Here is a 21,295-nt window from a genome sequence, read left to right as displayed (position 1 = left end):
TGGCAAACTTAGAAGTTTTGTGATGTGTGAGTAAACAGCCAGGTTTTCTATCGAAAAACAGGAGTGAACTAATCTTTCATTATTGTAGTACTAACAAGAGTTACAGGTCGGGCGCCTTGGCTCACGCCTGTAATCCCAGCACTTTGGGAGGCTGAGGCAGGCAGATAGCTTGAGGTCAGGAGTTCGAGACCAGCCTGGCCAACGTGGTGAAACCCTGTCTCTACTAAAAATACAAAAATTAGCCGGGCATGGTGGCACATGCCTGTAATCTCAGCTACTCAGGAGGGTGAGGAAGGAGAATTGCTTGAACCTGGCAGGCAGAGGTTGCAGTGAGCTGAAATCACACCATTGCACTCCAGCTTGGGCAACAAGAACCTCCATCTCAAAAAAAAAAAAAAAAGTGAGAAAAATTGCAAATTTGTGGGCAAAAGAAATGAGTGTTGTTTTAGGGGTCCAGGATGTGGTGGGGCACAATACAAAAAATAAGGCAAGCTAGGCACAGTGGTGTGTGCCTGTAGTCCCACTACTCGGGAAGTTCAGGTAAGAGAACAGCTTGAGCCCAGGAGTTAAAGGATGCACTCTTATGATTGTGCCTGTGACTAGCCATTGAACTCTAGTCTGGGCAACATAGCAAAACCCCATCATTGTTTTTAAAAAGTAAGACAAGCTGACTTTATTTATTTTTTTGAGATGGAGTCTTGCTCTGTCATACAGGCTGGAGTGCAGTAGCACGATCTTGGCTCACTGCAACCTCTGCCTTCCAGGTTAAATGGATTCTCCTGCCTCACTCAGCCTCCCAAGTAGCTGGGACTACAGTATTGTGCAACTACAACTGGCTATTTTATTTTTTTAGTAGAGATGGGTTTTTGCCGTGTTGGCCAGGCTGGTCTTGAACTCCTGGTCTCAAGTGATTCACCCACCTTGGCCTCCCAAAGTGTTGGGATTACAGGCGTGAGTCACCATTCCCAGCCTAAAAAAGTGAGGCAAGCTGACTTTATATACATCCTGCTGGAAGAATGAAAAAAAAATAAATCTTAATCAAGTTCCTAGATCCAACTACCAATGTATGGGTTTACAAGAAATACAAGGATTTCTTGTATTTGTTAATGTGAAATGTGACGTAAATGTGGACTAGAAACCTTTCAAGGAAAATTAAGAAAATCAAAATATACTTAATGAAACTAGGCCTCTGCTTCATGTTACTATTGCAAGCTAAATTAAAAAAAATAGAATGATGATATATATATATTTTTATATATTTTTTAATTTAAAAAAAATTTTTTTTTTTTTTTGAGATGGAGTCTCACTCTGTAGCCCAGGCTGGAGTGCAATGGTGCGATCTTGACTCACTGCAACCTCCGCCTCCCAGGTTCAAGCAGTTCTCTGCCTCAGACTCCCAAGTAGCTGGGATTACAGGCATGCACCACCACGCCCAGCTAATTTTTATTTTTAGTAGAGGCAGGGTTTCACCACATTGGCCAGGCTGGTCTCAAACTCCTGACCTCAGGTGATCCACCTGCCTACCAAAGTGCTGGGATTACAGGTGTCAGCCACTACACCTGGTCTAGAAGAATATATTTTTAAAATAGTACCATGAGGATGCAATCAATAAAATGTAGAATGTGAAAAACTCTTTAGGACAAACGACCTATAAATAAATTGCAAGAAAATTAACAATAGCAACAATGAAGATGAAAGGGTAACCTATGGAATAAGAGAGATTTAAGAAAGTGAGAGATTTAAGACAGCCAGGAGAGTGACATCAGCAAAATGGGAGACCAGGAGCTGCCTCACTTGTGTCTCCCCACAGCAACAATAGTTTTTAGCTTTTCAGCTGTCCACAGATAAAAGTACCTCTGTTGGGAACTTTGGGAACTAGGTAGGAGACTGTGAAACACTTGTAGAGCCCAAGATCCAGGAAGGCTGTCTTGAGACAGCAGAACCGCACCCAGGTAGCAGACTCGTTGATCGAGGTTGCAGCTCCAGACTTGGAAATGGTGCTACCTCCCTGTGGACCTGGCTACAGCCCTCCTTGGCCTTGGTCCTGCTACTAGACCATCTGCTTAGGGACCTGGAGGAGTCATAACTACTTGTGTCTCAGGTGGCAAGGCCCACCAACATCAGTTTCATAGCAGACCCTGAAACAGCTCTAAGTCTCAGCCCCAGCCCTCCTCTGAGAGCAATCCTGCCCGCAAAGAGACCCAGGGGTGACTTGCTACCCATGCCCCAGGAAGCAGGCCTGCAGATTTCACTCTTGCCTGTGGACCCTGAAGCAGCCCAGTGACTTGGTTCCAGCCCCTCTTAACTACTGTTTGGGCCAGTACTGCCTGCCCAAGGACCCACCCAGTGACCTAGCAGGAAGCTTACCAGGAAACAGGAGGAAGCCACACCAGTCTGTGCATCTGGTAATAGGCCCATTGTCTGCAGACCCCCATCCCAACACCAGCCCTACTGACCAAGGTCCTAGGGGCAGTCCAGTCCACCCATGGACCAGACAGGATCCACACCCATTAGAGCCCCTGGTAACAAGCTTGCCACTGTGAACTCCACTGTGGACCCAGCTCCAACCCCATTTGAGTGCCATCCCATCAATTCAGGGACCCAGTAGGAGAAGGCCTTTTCCTGCTAAAACTAGTCTATAAAGACTGGAAAAGGTGTTTGTTGCTTTAAATACATAAACACCAATGCAAAGTTACATGGATAACAAAGACTCAGGTAAACATGACACCATCAAAGGAAACTGCTATGGTTTGAATATCTTTGTCCACTCCAAAATTCATGTGTTGGAAACTTAATCTCCAATGCAACAGCATTGGGAAGTGGGGCCTCCTCCAGTTCCTTTGCCACACTGCTACCACAGAGGGATCTTTTAAGAACTCACATCTGGCTGGGTGAGGTGGCTCATGCCTGTAATCCCAGCACTTTGGGAGGCTGAGGTGGAAGAATAGCTTGAGCCCAGGAATTTGAGATCAGCCTGGGCAACATAGTGAGATCCTGTCTCTAAAAAAAAAAAAAAATTAGCTGAGCACAGTGATGTGCACCTGTAGTCCTAGCTACTCGAGAGGCTGAGGCAGGAGGATCCTTTTGAGCCTAGAAGTTCGAGGTTGCGGTGAGATAGGATCACACCACTGCACTGGGTGGCAGAGTGAGACCCTATCTCAGAAAAAAACAAAACCCCAAATCTGATCTTGTTATTACTCCTCTGCTTACAACTCTTCAGGGACTCCTGAAGTAGTTGAGAACACACCACCCCAAATAAGCTACTCTGGTTCTTATTGATTATTTTGAGTTAAAAGCACCTAAAAAACAGCAGATGCATAAAGGGCACTCTGACTTGCCTTTTTCTTCCTGAAAGCAGAAGCAGAAGATAAAACTCACATGTGAAAGGTGTTCTTTTTTCTTTTCTTTTTTTTTTTTTTTGTTTTTTTTTAGACAGTCTCGCTCTGTCACCCAGGCTGGAGTGCAGTGGCACCATCTTGATCTCGGCTCACTGCAACCTCCGCCTCCCAGGTTCAAGTGATTCTCATGCTTCAGCCTCCTGAGTAGCTGGGATTACAGGTGCCCACCACCACATCTGGCTAATGTTTGTGTTTTTAGTAGAGATGGGGTTTCACCATATTGGCCAGGCTGGTCTCGAACTCCTGACCTCAAGCAATCCACCGACCTCAGCCTCCCAAAGTGTTGGGATTACAGGCATGAGCCACTGTGCCCACCTAGAGGATATTCTTAACACCAGAAATAGGGAAGCAAGGCCATAAAAAATCTGTATTAAAAAACCTTGTTAAATGAATTCTTATCTTCCTGGTCACTTCTCCATGATTAACTACCCTAGACCAAGTCCATATTTTCACAATTTACTACTCTTTGTCCCACTTAGCATATAATCGTATGGCTCAAACTGCTTCTTTGGATCATTTCCTTATGAAGGCTCCTGTGTCATGTAAAACATATTAAATAAATTTGTATGCTTTTCTCTTGTTAAGTTGTGTTTTGTTACAGAGCTCCAGCCAAGAACCCTAAGATGGGAAGGGGAAAGATTTTTCCTTCTCTACACTTACCAATGATTAAGTATAAAAATTGGCATTACTTGGGAGGCCGAGGTGGGTGGATCACCTGAGGTCAGGAGTTTGACACCAGCCTGGCCAACATGATGAAACCCCGTCTCTACTAAAAATACAAAAAATTAGCTGGGCGTGGTGATGCATGCCTGTAATCCCAGTTACTCAGGAGGCTGAGGCAGGAGAATCGCGTGAACCCAGGAGGCGGAGGTTGCAGTGAACCGAGATTGCGCCACTGCACTCCAACCTGGGCAACAAGAGCAAAACTCTGTCACAAAAAAAAAAAAAAAAAAAAAAATTGGCCATTACATGTAAACTCTTTATCCCTATGACCTAGGCCCTGTCTGTTTTTTCAGATTTATTACCCTAGGCTCCTGGTTCCATTCTTGCTATACTATTTACGGAGGACTCAACACCTCACTCTGTTTCGTGCCTCCATATATAGGGACGAGTTATGTCATCTGCAGCATATTCTGATATTCACCATTAAGCCTCTCCTGACCTACTCCAGCTGAATTAATGGAATCTTCTTCTACCACCAAACCTGATAGCTACTTTTAGGTACTAAGTAATAACAACTCAGTCCATTTGTATGTTAATAATTTATTTATATGTAATTTTCCCTTACCAGAATGTAAGATTTTAAGGCAGAGACAGTCATTCATTTCTGTATCTCCTGGAGCCCAGAAGAATGGATTGCAAATGCTCTCAACTAATACCTGTTGCTGGGGCATGGTGGCTTACACCTGTTATCACAGCAGTTTGGGAGGTCAAGGTGGGAGGATCACTTGACCTCAGGAGGTGGAGACCAGACTGGGCAACATGGTGGGACCCTGTCTCTAAAAAAAGTTTAAAAATCAGCTAGACGGGCTGGCACACATCTGTAGTCCCATCTATGTGGGAGGTTGAGGCAGAAGGATAGCTTGAGCCAGGGAGGTTGGGTTTGCAGTAAGCGGGGATCACGCCACTGCACTGCAGCCTGGATGACAGAGTGAGACCCTGTCTCCAGAAAATAAAATCTGTTGAGTGGCCAGTTGAGCGAAGGGTGAATGTTAATAACAGCAGAATTGGAGAAAGTAGAATGGAGACAGAGGGCAGGTAGAGCTCATTGTAAAACTTTGGGGCCCTTGGGTTTGCACACATTCCAGTTCACGTTTTATATAATATTTTAATGTTTTCAGAGGTGGAAAACCTCATTAAAAAACACCTATTACTTGCCTGGGACCAGTTGCTTAATGGAACTTAGGATGAAAACCTATTTGGCCACAATAGAAAGGAAACCTGTTTACAAGGAGGGCTTAGTTAGGTATTTATAATTTCCCTTTGCATCAAGGCTTCAGGGTCTTTTTCTTACCGTTTCCTTGCCTTAGACAATTCTTTTAATAGGCCTATGCCCAGCTTTGTTATCTACAAAATAGGTTGTTTTGAGAGTTAATAAAATAAAACTTTGTACTTGGATCCTTTTGCTTGAAAGGCGTTCTAAAAATGCAGCTGCTACCAAGTTTCAACAGTTACATTGGCAATAGCAGCCCCTGGTGGCACAGGAATTAATTTATGTTATTGCTCACTCTGATATTTTGGAACATGCTGTAGGCTCAGGCAGGCAGTAATATGTCCAGTGATATGTGGCAGAATATGCTATCCCAAAATATGCCACTTTGGCATAAGGATTATTTTGAGCTAAAGACACATTAAAAAAAATAGGTGCAAGAAGGGACTCTGATTCTTCCCCTCTTCTTCTTTAAAGCAGGAGATAAAACCCCCGTATGGAAGATGTCCTCCCTTTACCAGAAGGAAGGCAACATTCTTATTGTCAAGGATGGGAAGTTGAGACTGAGAAAATTCTGTACAAACAGACCTTGTTAAAATAACTTTTATCTTCCTTTAGCCTCCCCACATAGTTTAGTTACTTTTCTGCCATTGCCTGTCTTTGTTCATCCTGATATAAAAGCATTTAAGTGTTCCCACTTTTGTGGGTCTTCATTTACTTATGAGGGCTTCCATGTCATACATTATATTAAATAATATAAACTTATATTAAATAAGTCTGTATGTCTTTCTCCTGTTAACCTGTCTTAATGTTAAGTTTAATTCTCGAGTCCAGCCAAAAAACCCTAAGAGGGCAGAGGTAAAATTTTGCCTCTTCTACACATACATTTGAGTAGGAGTTAAATAATGATAGCAATGTTTTTTGTTGTTCTTGTTGTTTTGTTTGTTTGTTTCTTTGAGGCAGAGTCTTGCTCTGTCGCCCAGGCTGGAGTACAGTGGCGTGATCCCAGCTCCCTGCAACCTCAACCTCCCTGGCTCAAGCTATGCTGCCTCAGCCTCCTGCATAGTTGGGACTACAGACGTGTGCCACCCCATCCAGCTAATTTTTGTATTTTTAGTAGAGACAGGGTTTTACTGTGTTGGCTAGGCTGGTCTTGAACTTCTGATCTCAAGTGATCCGCCCACCTTGGTTTCCCAAAGTGCTGGGATCACAGGTGTGAGCCACCGCGCCCAGCCTGTATTTTCACTTGCTTCTAAAAGAGTAATGTATTTCTTGTGAAGTTTAATTAGAGCTGGGAGTACTCAGGAGTTCTTAGTCATGTTAAAAGAAAAACCAAACTCTGTAAAATTTTTTAGATATTTATTCAGGGCTAATGTGACTGACCACAGCCTGGGAAAAACACAAACCCAGGGAACTTTGAGTAAGTGGTCCTGAGGTGGTCAGATTACAATTTTATGCATTTCAGGGAGGCAGGAGTTACAGGCAAAGATGTAAGTCAACACATGGAAGGTGTACATTGGTTCGGTCCAAGAAGCCAGGATATGCTGAAGCAGGGACTTACAAGTTACAGGTGGATTCAGAGATTCTTTAATTTGCAATTGGTTAAAGTCATAAGGCTCTGTCTAAAACTTGGAGTCAGAAGAAAGAAATGTTGAAGATAAGGATGCTATGTCAGAGTTAGCCACAATATTTTGCGTCAAAATGACCTATTCAGCAAGACTGATGGCCTGCAGGCATGACTTAACCCTTGCCTTGCATGGCCTTAGGTCTTTCTATAATTTGGTATCTTATTGCCACAGAGTCTTATGATCCCTTTTTTAACATTAATGCCAGTCAGTTGTGTCTAAACTCTAAAAGGGAGGAGGTAGAAGGATGAATGTCTGATCTCTTCCTGTTATGGGTGGAAACACAATTTTCAGGTTTCTCTGGGGTCCCCTTGGCCAAGAGGAGGTCTGTTCACTCAGTGGGAGGCTTAGGATTTTATTTTTAGTTTACAGTCAGGACCCATGGAAAACTAGGGGGTTTATAGAAAGACTTCTGAGGGATAAAGTAGCCAATAGATATTGTAGGCTACATTTGGTGGGTGTTTATATTTTGGGGAGAAAGTGTCTGAGGCTTTTATCAGATTCTGAAAGCATCTAGTAATATCAAAAAGTTTAAGATTCATATTCAGTGGGCATGGAAAATAAAAATTTTAAATTAAAACACTTTTATTTTTATTTTTATTTTTGAGACAGTCTTACTCTGTCACCCAGGCTGGAGTGCAGTGGCGTGATCTCGGCTCACTGCAACCTCCACCTCCTGGGTTCAAGCAATTCTCTTGTCTCAGTCTCCTGAGTAGCTGGGATTACAGGCGCCTGCCACCACACCCAGCTAATTTTTGTGTCTTTAGTAGAGACAGGGTTTCACCATGTTGGCCAGGCTGGTCTTGAACTCCTGACCTCAGGTGATCCGCCTGCCTCAGCCTCCCAAAATGCTGGGATTATAGGTGTGAGCCACTGCGCACGACCAAAACACATTTTTTTAAAAAAGCAAGGTTCATGGCTTTTCTCTGTAATGTAGAATACACATGTCCTTTAAAGCTTTCATTGAAAGATTTTTATTGCTGGGGGCAGTGGCTCATGCCTGTAATCCCAGCACTTTGGGAGGCCGAGGTGGGTGGATCACCTGAGGCCAGGAGTTCAAGACCAGCCTGGCCAAGATGGTGAAACCTTATCTCCACTAAAAATACAAAAATTAGGTCAGCGTGGTGGTGTGCACATGTAATCCCAGTTACTCGGGAGGCTGACACACGAAAATTGCTTGAATCCGGGAGGTGGAAGTTGCAGTGAGTAGAGATCCTGCCATTGTACTCCAGCCTGGGCAACAGAGTGACACTCTTTCCCCCCACAAAAAATAATTTTATTTTAGGACCTACTACTTATTTAATTTTTTCATGAAATAACTTTTTATTACAACAGTATTACATGTACACTGTAGATATTTAGAAAAATCAGATAAGCAGAAAGCCATCCTCAGTTACTAAGAGATGTACACTATAACTATGTTGGTGAATAAACTTCCAGACTTTTTCTGCGTAGGTTGATAGATTTGACTCTATTTTATTTTATTTATTGAGACGGAATCTTGCTCTGTCACCAGGCTGGAGTACAGTGGCATGATCTTGGCTCACTGCAACCTCTGCCTCCTGGTTTCAAGCGATTCTCCTGCCTCAGCCTCCCAAGTAGCTGGACTACAGGCACGCGCCATCACGCCCAGCTAATTTTTGTATTTTTAGTAGAGATGAAGTTTCACCATGTTGGCCAGGATGGTCTCGATCTCTTGACCTCGTGATCCATCCACCTCGGCCTCCCAAAGTTCTGGGATTACAGGCGTGAGCCACCGCACCCGGCCTAGATTTGACTATATAAACTTGGGGAAAATATTTGCATGTAGGTAACAAGCACTAATATTTCTATGCATAAAGAGCTCTTAGAAATTACTGAAGTGTCTGGGCACGGTGGCTCAGGCCTGTAATCCCAGCACTTTGGGAGGCCGAGGCAGGTGGATCACGAGGTCGGGAGTTCGAGACCAGCGTGCCCAAGATGGTGAAACCTCGTCTCTACTAAAAATACAAAAATTAGCCAGGCGTGGTGGCGCACGCCTGTAGTCCCAGCTACTTGGGAGCCTGAGGCAGGAGAATCGCTTGAACCCGGGAGGCGGAGGTTGCGGTGAGCCGAGATCATGCCATTGCACTCCAGCCTGGGCGACAAGAGCGAAACTCCACCTTAAAAAAAAAGAAAAGAAATCACTGAAGTGACAGAAACCCCTATAGAAAATGGACAAGGAAATAGGAAGAAATATAAGCAGCCAATAAATATAGTAAAAAAAATTTACTTTCAAAATTTAAGAAATGCAAATTAAAACAGTGAGATAATATCTTTCAGGTATCATATGGCAAAGGTTATAAAGAATAATATAGCTGGGTACGGTAGTGTGTGCTCATATTCCCAGCTACTTAGCCTGAGATCGGAGGATAACTTGGGCCTGGGAGGTCGAGACTGCAGTGAGCCAACATCGTGCCACTGCACTCCAGCCTGGGCAACAGAGTGAGACTCTGTCTCAAAAATTAAATTAAATTAAATTAAAAGAATAATATCAGTCAGTGTTACTAAGGTTTCATAGAAATAAATAGGTGCAGCCTTTCTGGTGGGTAATTTGTAAATTACGTGTTTAATAGTGCTTTTTCTGCTTGCCACCTTTTGATTTATGCTTTTTCTTTTTCACCAACCATTCTCTGCAACTTCTGTAAGTACATGTAAAACAATCTATAGTTTGTCACTAAGTTTGGTTTACTTGGAGCCATGGAAGCAACTCTGAATTTGCCTTTTATAAAATTATTTTAGGAAAAGAAATATATTTTTTCTATTGTAAAAAATGCCTCTGGCCAGGTACAGTGGCTCACACGTGTAATCCCAGCACTTTGGGAGGCTGAGGTGGGTGGATCACCTGAGGTCAGGAGTTTGAGACCAGCGTGGCCAACATGGTGAAACCCCTTCTCTACAAAAAATACAAAAATTAGCTGGGCGTGGTGGCGCATGCCTATAATCCCAGCTACTCGGGAGGCTGAGGCAGGAGAATCACTTGAACTTGGGAGGTGGATGTTGCGGTGAACCGAGATTGTGCCACTGCACTCCAGCCTGGGCAACAGAGTAAAACTTTGTCTCAAAAAAAAAAAAAAAAAGAATACCTCTTTACTGGATAAACATTAATTAAAGTAGTCTAGATGAGTAGATTCTCAACAATGTGGCACTGCCTTGAAAGGGGCATTTCAGTTGTCACTTTTTTTTTTTTTGAGACGAAGTTTTGCTCTTGTCCCCCAGGCTGGAGTGCAGTGGCACCATCTCTGCTCACTGCAGCCTCTGCTTCCTGAGTTCAAGCAATTCTCCTGCCTCAGACTCCCGAGTAGCTGGGACTACAGACATGTGCTACCATGCCTGGCTAATTTTTGTATTTTCAGTAGAGATGGGGTTTCACCATGTTGGCCAGGCTGGTCTCGATCTCCTGACCTCAGGTGATCCACCCACCTCAGCCTCCCAAAGTGCAGGGGTTACAGGCGTGAGCCACCATGCCCGACCTCAGTTGTCACTTTGAAGGAAAGGTAGGAATGGAATAGGTGGGAGAGAGGTCAGATATATAAGACATCTTCCCATGCAGGGTACGTTCATAAAGGTGAAAAACCTGTTTGTTATTATCTAAGCCTAAAGTCAAACTCTATTTTATATAGAAACACAATGTATTATTATTATTATTTTATTTTTATTCTTTTGAGACGGAGTCTCGCTCTTTCGCCCAGGCGACAGAGTGCAGTGGCGTGATCTCGGCTCACTGCAAGCTCCACCTCCCAGGTTCACGCCATTTTCCTGCCCCAGCCTCCCGAGTAGCTGGGACTACAGGCGCCCGCCACTAGGCCCGGCTAATTTTTTTGTATTTTTAGTAGAGATGGGGTTTCACCGTGTTAGCCAGGATGGTCTCGATCTCCTGACCTCGTGATCCGTCTGCCTCGGGGTTCCAAAGTGCTGGGATTAGAGGCGTGAGCCACCGCGCCCGGCAACACAATGTATTTTTAGTTTAGCATTAATATATACAGAATATTCCAGCTTTGCAATGACTGTAGAGTGAGGAAAGAGTGTTTTTTGTTGTAAACTTTACCAACTGTTGTTCACATTTCAGAACATCAGTTCTTAACATTTCAGAACATCATGTTACCAGAAGCAACTGCCCTCCCTCTGGAGTCACCAATACCACACACCTGTATCAATTTGCATTTGTAGAAGTCACAGGTGGTTCTACATAAAGATGTAAAGATGCAGACATCTGGCTACTTTGTATGTCTTTTAGTCAACTAGTATAGGTGTACCCAAACACACATATTATATTATAAATTACTTTCCTTTTCATTTTATGATAAATTACAATTAGGTCATTAAATTGATTTTTAAATTGAGATATTCACATACTGTGAAACTAATCTTTTAAAGTGTACAATTCAGTGGGTTTTAGTATATTAACAAGGTTGTGCTTCCACTTCCAGAATGTTTTCGTCATGCCCCAAAGAAACTCTGTACCTATAAACAGTCACTACCCATTCGTCCCCTCCTCCAGATTCTGGCAACTATTACATTACTTTCAGTCTCCATGGATTTGTCTATCCTGGACATTTCATATAAATGGATGTCCAATATTTGGCCTTTTATGTCTGGCTTCTTTTACTAATCCTGTTTTTAAGTCTCATTCACGTTGTAGCATGTATCAGTACTTTATTCCATTTTATGGCTGAATAATATATTGATTTCTTCAAATTATATGGGTGGGAAGTTATATTAGCTATGCATTTCATTTCAGGATAGTAAATAAGGTGTTAACAAAATATTTGTCATATAAAAGAACATTGGAGCAGAGCCACTGATCTAGCTGGAAAGACAAGTGTATATAAAAAGGCAATTAACAACCCAAAGAAAAACATTATGTAATCAGGAGATAGTTAAACTTCCTGAAAAAAAGGATGACAGGTAAGGATTAGGCAGAGATTAAATCTGAGTGATCGATCCTATTCAGTTAATGGGTTGGCAAGTCCTGGAATGAGATACAGCCATCTAAAAATTAAACTGCCAAACTTATAGGCTGCTACCCCATCTCCAGTAATCTCTGCGAGCAATCTTTATTTCCAGTAGGCTCTGCAGTGATGAAGGGGATCAGGGGAAGCAAAGTGACCCTACTGGAACCAAACGGATATTTCCGTGGAGGTATCCTAAGGGGATGGGTGTTGCAGAGCAAAGCTGTAAGCTGCCAACTCTGACCCCCGGGGAAGCCTTGCCTCCAGGTTCCCCGTGATGGTTTTGCACAGGCTATTTAGGCACATCTCGGCCGCCGTGGTGGGGCACGGCTCAGCTGTTGCGGGGCGGGGCCTTCGCAGAGCATGGCGGCGGGCGAGCTTGAGGGTGGCAAGACCTTGAGCGGGCTGCTGAATGCGCTGGCCCAGGACACTTTCCACGGGTACCCCGGCATCACAGAGGAGCTGCTACGGAGCCAGCTATATCCAGAGGTGCCACCCGAGGAGTTCCGCCCGTTTCTGGCAAAGATGAGGGGGATTCTTAAGGTACTGCTCTTTTCTGTAGTCTCCGGCTTGGAGCAGAACGCCTTGGCCGCTGGCTTCAGACTCGCCCCCCTCGCCTTCCCCTGTCCCCACAAGCTGAAAGGCTTTTCCTTCTCAGACCTCTACTCCGTGGGCTCCACATCGGGCTCCTTCAGATTTGCTCGTTCTGTCGCCCCTTCTCTCTTTCCTAAGGGTGACTTTTTCTGCTGAAGTTCCCAGTCCCCCGGTAGACTGACACCCACGGGGGTTTTTCCTTCAAGACATTTCTGTCTCTTGGTAACAGTTGCGTTTCCTCAGCAGATCTGTGGGATCTGGTGTTTTTAAAATTAAGAGTTTTAGGTCGCTAGCTTTCCCCGGTTGTGGAAGTTGGGAGCGTTAAAATGAGCCAGTGTCTGCTGGATAAGGGGTGGCTTAGCCCGAGTGACATCTGTCAAGCAGTCCACTGCGTGGTTAAGAGAGCATAATTACCAGCTTGAAGTCAAAGTATAGACTAGATCGTCCAATAGAAATATGTGAGCCAAAAAGGTGAAATTAATATTTCAATAATATATCTTATTTAATCCAGAATAGCCAAAGTATTATCACTTCACATGTAATCAATATACAGAATATGGACAAGATTTATTGTTACTTTTTTCACTAAGTCTTCGAAATCCAGTATTTTACACTTAAAGCACGTATCTCAGACTTGCCAAATTTAAGTGCTCAGTAGTCACATATGGCTAATAACCATCATATTGGACAACTCTATTTAGACCGAGAACTAGTTATAGGAATGAATCTAGTGTCAATGTACTCTAGAGACAAACTGTAAAAAAATTACTGACTTTTGTAGGTCTCCTATGTGTTAGGAACGTACTGAGATGTTTTACATGTTGTTTCATTTGTTTCTTGAAAAAAACCCTTATATAGTGGACACCCATTGTAAAGATTTAAGAAACGGACCCAGGGAATCTAAACAGCCTAAAATTCATTTTGATTAAAGTCAGTGTTGAAATTTAATCCACTATCCTTTTGAATTTGCTATTTTTTCAAAGCTGTTTATTCTTTAAAAGGCACTTCTGTATTTTTTAAAACTGATTTTGCCTACAGGATTTGAATCCAGAAAAAAAGCAAATGAAAACAAATATTTCACACAGTAAATGGACTGTCTCATGGAAATGTAAGAAGTAATATCTCAGGTGTGATCCTAGACATTCTAAGTAATCTTAGTTGATATCAGTCATAAATCACTAGTGAATGCTTCCTATTTCTTTTGTTTTTTCTTTTTTTGAGACGAGTTTTGCTTTGCTGCCAGGCTGGAGTGCAGTGGCCCGATCTCGGCTCACTGCAATCTCCACCTCCTGGGGTTCAAGCCATTCTCCTGCCTCAGCCTCACGAGTAGCTGGGGTTACAGGCATGCGCCACCACACCCAGCTAATTTTTGTATTTTTAGTAGAGACTGGGTTTCACTACGTTGGCCAGGATGGTTTTGATCTCCTGGCTTTGTTATCCGCCTGCCTCGGCCTCCTGGAGTGCCAGGATTACAGGCGTGAGCCACCCCACCCGGCCAAATGCTTCCTATTTCTATCAAATTTTACTCTTTGAGCAGTCCGAGAGAGTTTCCTAGAAAATTTGACATCTGGGTTTTTGAGGTGTTTGGTCTCCTATGGGGATGAGGCCTGTATCTCTTCTGCAGGCTAAGAAGAGACAACAGCACATGTGTAGGTAATGCTTTAGAATCTCCAAACACTGGGGGCTACTTCTCCTCTCTAGGTGGATGACATTTTGATTCATTTGTTTTGTTAGGAGATAAAACAGCAGGATACCCAGGGAACAGTTTGCCTGAAAACTCTTTCTCTTATTTTATTTTTATTTTGAGATGGAATTTTGCTTTTCTCGCCCAGGCTGGAGTGCAATGGTGTGATCTCCGCTCTCTACAACCTCCGCCTCCCGGGTTCAGGTGATTCTCCTGTCTCAGCCTCCCGTGTAGCTGGGATTACAGGTGTCCACCACCACGCCTGACTAATTTTTTTATTTTTAGTAGCGACAGGGTTTCACCATGTTGGCCAGGCTAGTCTTGAACTCCTGATAGCTGATCTGCCCGCCTTGGCCTCCCAAAGTGCTGGGATTACAGGTGTGAGCCACTGCATCTGGCTTTACTTTATATGAAATACATTGCTGAATAATAATATCCAGGATACTTGAAGTTTTCGAGTGGCTCTGTGTTGTGGAGCTGGCATGGCTCTCTTGGCGTTGGGAGTAGGCAACAGAAGATTTGCAGGTGCCTGGCAGCACACTGATTAGTCTGAGGAACGAAGGGATATGCCTTTGATTGTTTTACTTAGGGCTGAAACCGTGGGCTCAGGATGACATTCAGTTCCAATCTTTATTGAACTCTTTTTTTTTTTTTTTTTTGAGACGGAGTCTCGTTCTGTTGCCAGACTGGAGTGCAGTGGCGCCATCTCGGCTCACTACAACCTCCACCTCCCGGGTTTAAGTGATTCTCCTGCCTCAGCCTCCCGAGTAGCTGGGACTACAGGCATGCACTGCAGCGCCCAGCTAATTTTTGTAATTTTTGTAGAGATGGGGTTTCACCATGTTGGCCGGGATAATTTTGATCTCTTGACCTCATGATCTGCCTACCTCAGCCTCCCAAAGTGCTGGGATTACAGGCGTGAGCCACTGCACCCAGCCTTTATTTAACTTAAAAGCAACACTGAGGGTTAAATTTCTGTAATTATTATTATTATTTTTTGAGACGAGTCTCGCTCTGTTGCCCAGGCCAGAGTGCAGTGGCGTGATCTCAGCTCACTGCAACCTCTGCCTCCCGGGTTCAAACAGTTCTCTGCCTCAGCCTCCCGAGTGGCTGGGATTACAGGCACCAGCCACCACGCCTGGCTAATTTTTTTGTTTTTTTGTTTTTCAGTAGAGACGGGGTTTCACTATCTTGGCCAGGCTGGTCTTGAACTCCTGACCTCGTGATCCACCTGCCTCCACCTCCCAAAGTGCTGGGATTACAGGCGTGAGCCACTGAGCCCTGCCAAATTTCTCTAATTCTTATGGAAACATAAAAAACAAACATGATTTTAATTTATTTTTATTTTAATATTATTTTTTGAGATGGAGTATCGCTTTTGTTGCCCAGGCTGGAGTGTAAGTAATGGTGCAATCTCGGCTCTCCACAACCTCTGCCTCCCAGGTTCAAGCAATTGTCCTGCCTCAGCCTCCTGAGTAGCTGGGATTACAAGCATGCACCACCACACCTGGCTAATTTTGTATTTTTAGTAGCGATGGGGTTTCTCCACGTTGGTCAGGCTGGTCCCGAGTTCCCGACCTCAGATGATCTGCCCGCCTCGGCCTCCCAAAGTGCTGGGATTACAGGCGTGAGCCACCGCGCCTGGCACAAACATGATTTTTACACTGAAAGGTTTTGCAGATAGAACCTCTATCTGCAGTAAGAGGGAACATACACAAATAAGCATGATGCAAGGATGTGATTGTATTTGTAAATAGAATTGTGAGTAAGCACCTGAAGATAGATTAAGAGATATCAGTTCTTTCTGGCAGGCTTCTTGGATATGCCATTTTTGCTGCCCTTGAAGAAAGTATAGCATATTTTAGACTGAGATGAAGGGTAGCCGTATACAGGATTCTGAATTAAGAACATAGCATGGGTGGGGTAGGAAAAAAGCAGGTTCAGGAAATGGTGAATAGTCCAGTTTGATCACAATATGGGGGCAATGTGGAGTATTGGTGGAGGAGGCAAGAAAAAAATGAAACAACCTTTTATTCTTATAATCTTGCTAACTTCTATTGCTGCTCTTAAGCAGGATGTACATTTTTCATATAAATGACAACAGAGTTCATACTTTCAATTATCTATGTAATATCATGGTCTGTGAAGAAAGTGAAAATGAAGGGTAACAAGAGGGTAGAAGCAAAGGAAGGAAGGAGGGGACATGTAGCTCCCAGCAGGGGATACAGCAGACACATGTGTTAACAGCCTCCTTATTGCCAACTGCCTGGCAATATATTTCACAGGCCATGTTTTCAGGTTCAGGTGCTCCCTGAGCTGTAGCCCTTCCCTCTGACTTTCATATTGTGTGCCAAGGTGTTATGTAGTGATTCCTGGCTTTTGTATTGGTTCTGTTTTCTGTTTAGAATGGAGCCCTCCTATCCTACTTGACTGGGACATTGACCATCTCTAGCTTTGCCTGTTAATCACAAAAGGACAAACCTTTCATCTGCTTGTAGATATGCGAAGCTGGCCATTCACTTGCTCTAGTTTTTATTTTTGTGTAGACCCTAAGGAACAATGAAGTCAATGAATTGGGAATGGTGTGTTTATTTAAGGAGATAACATCCTATAGATAAATACTCTTGTATTTATATATAAAATATATAAAAGGCAGTTGCTAAACACTGCCCCCTTTTTTTTTTTTTGAGACGGAGTCTCACTCTGTTGCCCAGGCTGGAGTGCAGTGGCTCGATCTTGGCTCACTGCAAGCTCCACCTCCTGGGTTCAAGCAGTTCTGCCTCAACCTCCTGAGTAGCTGGGATTACAGACACCCACCACCACACCCAGCTAATTTTTGTATTTTAGTAGAGATGGGGTTTCACCACGTTGGCCAGGCTGGTCCCGAACTCCTAACTTCAAGCAGTCCACCCTCCTTGGCCTCCCATAGTGTTGGGATTACAGGTGTGAGCCACTGCGTCTGGCCCAACACTGCTATTTTAATCTACTTTTTTTGCTCACATTATAATTCAACTTCTTATAGGTATGAGTTTGCATGATCTTTATTGCTATTGCTGTTAACCTTGTGGATATGCTCAATTCCAGTAAATCCCAGTTTACTGAAAGAGCATAATCTAACTATGAAGATCAATCACCTTTTGTATACCTTAGTCTGTATTCACTACTGCCCTCTGGTGATGATTTTGTTTTTCTTATTGGAATTTTAAACAAAAAATTTTAGGCCGGGCGCCACGGCTCACGCCTGTCATCCCAGCACTTTGGGAGGCCGGGTCAGGCGGATCACCTGAGGTCCGTGGTTCAAGATCAGCCTGACCAACATGGAGAAACCCCGTCTCTACTAAAAATACAAAATTAGCCAGACGTAGTGGTTCATGCCTGCAATCCCAGCTACTCGAGAGGCTGGGGTGGGAGAATCACTTGAACCCGGGAGGGGGAGGTCGTGGTGAGCCGAGATCGCGCCATTGCACTCCAGCCTGGGCAACTAGAGCGAAACCCCATCTCAAAAAAAAAAAATTTTTTTTTTTAATGAAAATTCTCATTTTGTGTTGTCTATTACTAATTCATATACTCTAGTACTCATTTATATCAATCAAATGTTAATTTATCCAGGCTGGGCTCAGTGGCTCACGCCTGTAATCCCAGCACTTTGGGGAGGCTGGGGTGGGCGGATCACCTGAGGTCAGGAGTTCGAGACCAGCCTGGCCAACATGGCGAAACCCCGTCTCTATTAAAAATACAAAAAGCTAGCTGGTTGTAGCAGCAGGTGCTTATAATCCCAGCTACTTGTGAGGCTGAGGCAGGAGAATGGCTTGAACCTGGGAGGTGGAGGTTGCAGTGAGCCAGGATGGCACCACTGCACTCCAGCCTGGGCAATGAGCAAAACTCTGTTATTTATTTATTTATTTAGAGACAGGGTCTCACTCTGTCACCCAGGCTGGAGCACAGTGGTGCAGTCATAATTCACTGTAGCCCTGAACTCCTGACCACGAGTGATCCTCCTGCCTCAGTCTCCCAAAGTGCTGAGATTACGGGCATGAGCCATCCTGCCTAGATCCTATTTTAGAAGTCTAGAAATACTTGCAACAGCATATAGTGACCTTCCTGTTCCACTCCTGCCCTCTACAGTCTGTCCTCTGCATAGGTACCAGTGATCCTTTAAAAAAGTGCGTTGTACCTCCTTACTCTCCTGCTCTCAACTATTTCATGTTCCTGGCTTCACATCAAACTTAGAATAAAATTCAGTCCTTTTGCCCTAGGCCACAGGTCCTTACATGATCTTACCCTTACTCACTTCTCTGATCTCATTTTCTCATTTCCAGCACTCTAATCTTGTCCTTATTTAATCATGTGAAGTGTTTTTCCTGTAGATATTCATATGGCTTGTTCGTTTGTTTAATTCATTCTCTACCTGAATGTCATTTCCTATGAGCTCTTCCCTGACTTATATTATAAAGACCCTCATCCTTCCTTCCTCTTACTTTTTACCTGGCTTTACTTTTTCTTCATACTTAGTATTACCTGAAATTATATTATGTATTTATCAGCTTATTTATTTGTTAACTATTCTACTAGAATGTAAGCATTAGGAGGGCAGGACTTTATTATTATTATTGTTTCTTCTTTATTCCTTATACCTAATATTGTGTCTGGCATGTAGTAGGCACTTAGTAAAAGTTTGTAGAATAAGTGAATGAATTGAGAGTGTTTAAATGTGGAGATTGCTATTAAAAGGATTGGCATAGAGAGAAAACATATACCACTTACCGTATGAGGAAAGCTAGGAAATGTAGTACTCTAAACCAGGGGTCAGCAAACTATGTCCTGTGGGACTAATCTGGCCTGTTGCCTGTCTTTAGAAATAAAGTTTTATTGTAGGCCAGGTGCGGTGGCTCATGCCGGTAATCCCAGCACTTTGGGAGGCCGAGGTGGGCGGATTATGAGGTCAGGAGATCAAGACCATCCTGGCCAACATGGGGAAACCCCGTCTGTACTAAAAATACAAAAAAATTAGCCACGTGTGGTCGTGGGAGCCTGTAGTCCCAGCTACTTGGGAGGCTGAGGCAGGAGACTGGCGTGAACCCGGGAGGCGGAGCTTGCAGTGAGCGGAGATTGTGCCACTGCACTCCAGCCTGGTCAACAGAGGGAGACTCCATCTCAAAAAAAAATAAATAAATAAAATTGGAAACAATATAATATATAAATTATGTTTTGAAGTTGGTTACTTGATACATATCTACAAATTGGAAATGGGGACTATTTGCTCTTTGAGGAATTTCACTAGCTTGTTCTTTAGACTCCTGAGATCTGTAGTAAATTAAAAATGACCTCTATTCTGGCCAGCATAGTGAAACCTTGTCTCTACTAAAAATACAAAAATTAGCCATGAAACCTTGTCTCTACTAAAAATACAAAAATTAGGCATGGTGGCGTGTACCTGTAGTCCCAGCTATTCGGGAGGCTGAGGCAGGAGAATCGCTTGAACCCCGGAGGTGGAGGTTGCAGTGAGCCAAAATTGCACTACTGCACTCCAGCCTGGGCGACAGACGGGACTCTGTCTCAAAACAAAAAATAGTAATAAGATGTTAAGAATGATAATAGGAAAAGATTACAAGAAATAATTGTGGTTGGGCGAGGTGGCTCATGCCTGTATTTCAGCACTTTGTTTTTGTTTTCTGGGGTTTTTTGTTTTGTTTTTTGAAACAGAGTCTCACTCTGTTGCCCAGGCTGGAGTGCGGTGGTGCAACAAACTTGGCTCACTGCAACCTCCGCATCCTGGGTTCAAGCGATTCTCGTGTCTCAGCCACCCGACTGGCTGGGATTACAGGTGTGTGCCACCACGCCTGGCTAAATTTTGTGCTTTTGTTGAGATGGGGTTTCACCATGTTGGTCAGGCTGGTCTCCAATTCCTGGCCTCAAGTGATCCACCCACCTGGGCCTCATGTTTGGGATTACAGGCGTAAGCCACTGTACCTGGCCAAATTCCTTTCTTTTCTTTTCTTTTTTTTTTTTTTGAGATGGACTTTTGCTCTCGTTGCCCATGCTGGAGTGCAATGGCATGATCTCGGCTCACTGCAACCTCTGCCCCACCAGGTTCAAGCAATTCTCTTACTTCATCCACCCAAGTAGCTGGGATTACAGGTGTGCACCACCATGCCTGGCTAATTTTTGTATTTTTAGTAGAGATGGGGTTTCATCATGTTGGTCAGGTTGGTCTCCAACTCCTGAGCTCGAGTGAACCGCCTGCCTTGGCCCCCCTAAGTGCTAGGATTACATGCGTGAGCCACTGCACCCAGCCCAGATTATTTTATCTCTTTTTTTCTAGTCTCTTTCTTGCACTCTGATTTTTCAAATGTTAGACCTCCTAGACTGATTATTCTAATTTTCTCTTATTTTCTACCCCATTTTTCATGTGTTTTTTTCCCACTTTTTGATTGACTTCCTTAACTTTATCTTCTAGCCTTCAAACACATTTAAAAATTGATTAAAAATTTCTTAAGAGACATAGTCTCACTCTGTCACCCAGGCTGGAGTGCAGTGGCATGATCATGTCTCACTTGCAGCCTTGACCTCTTGGGCTCAAATGATCCTCCCACCTCAGCCTTTTGAGTAGCTGAAACTGTAAATGCTCACCACCATGCCTGCCTAAGAGACAGAATCTCCCCATATCGTCCAGGGTGGTCTCAAATTCCTGGGCTTAAGCAACGCTCCCTCTTTAGCCTCCCAATTGCTGGGATTACAGGTATGAGCCACCACGCTTGGCCTTTTATAGGCTTTATTTAACTTGTTTATTTTATTTAGTTTTTTTGATTATTAAAAATAAAATAGAGATGGGGTCTTATGTTGTCCAGGCTGGTTTTCAACTCCTAGGCTCAAGTGATCCTCCTGCCTCAGCCTCCTAAAGTGCTGGGATTACAGGCATGAGCCACTGCGCCCAGCCTATTTATTTATTTATTTGAGACAAGGTCTCAGTATGTTGTACAGGCTGGAGTGCAGTGGTGTGCACATGGTTTATTGCAGCCTTGACTTGTCGGGCTCAAGTGATTCTCCCACCTGAACCTCCTGAGTAGCTGGATCTACAGGTGTGTGGCACCACT

The 21,295-nt window shown here is 43.7% G+C and overlaps 1 protein-coding gene across 2 annotated transcripts in view; it reads left to right on the top strand.

Annotated features, from left to right (window-relative positions):
• COMMD1 (copper metabolism domain containing 1) overlaps positions 1–21,295 on the top strand; it is a 245,162-nt gene that overhangs the window by 4,596 nt on the left and 219,271 nt on the right. Inside the window, exon 1 of one of the 2 annotated variants that reach the window (XM_004029294.5) lies at positions 12,228–12,466. The exons of the other annotated variant lie outside the window; for it this stretch is intronic. Coding sequence (XP_004029343.4) covers positions 12,287–12,466 — 180 coding nt within the window. The 5' untranslated portion in view covers positions 12,228–12,286. Of the gene's footprint in view, positions 1–12,227; positions 12,467–21,295 lie in introns of those variants that run through there. 2 annotated transcript variants of the gene reach the window in all.

This window comes from Gorilla gorilla, chromosome 12 (genome assembly GCF_029281585.2).
Source record: "Gorilla gorilla gorilla isolate KB3781 chromosome 12, NHGRI_mGorGor1-v2.1_pri, whole genome shotgun sequence".
NCBI classification, from domain to species: Eukaryota; Metazoa; Chordata; class Mammalia; order Primates; family Hominidae; genus Gorilla; species Gorilla gorilla.
This window is presented reverse-complemented; position numbering and strand designations above follow the sequence as displayed.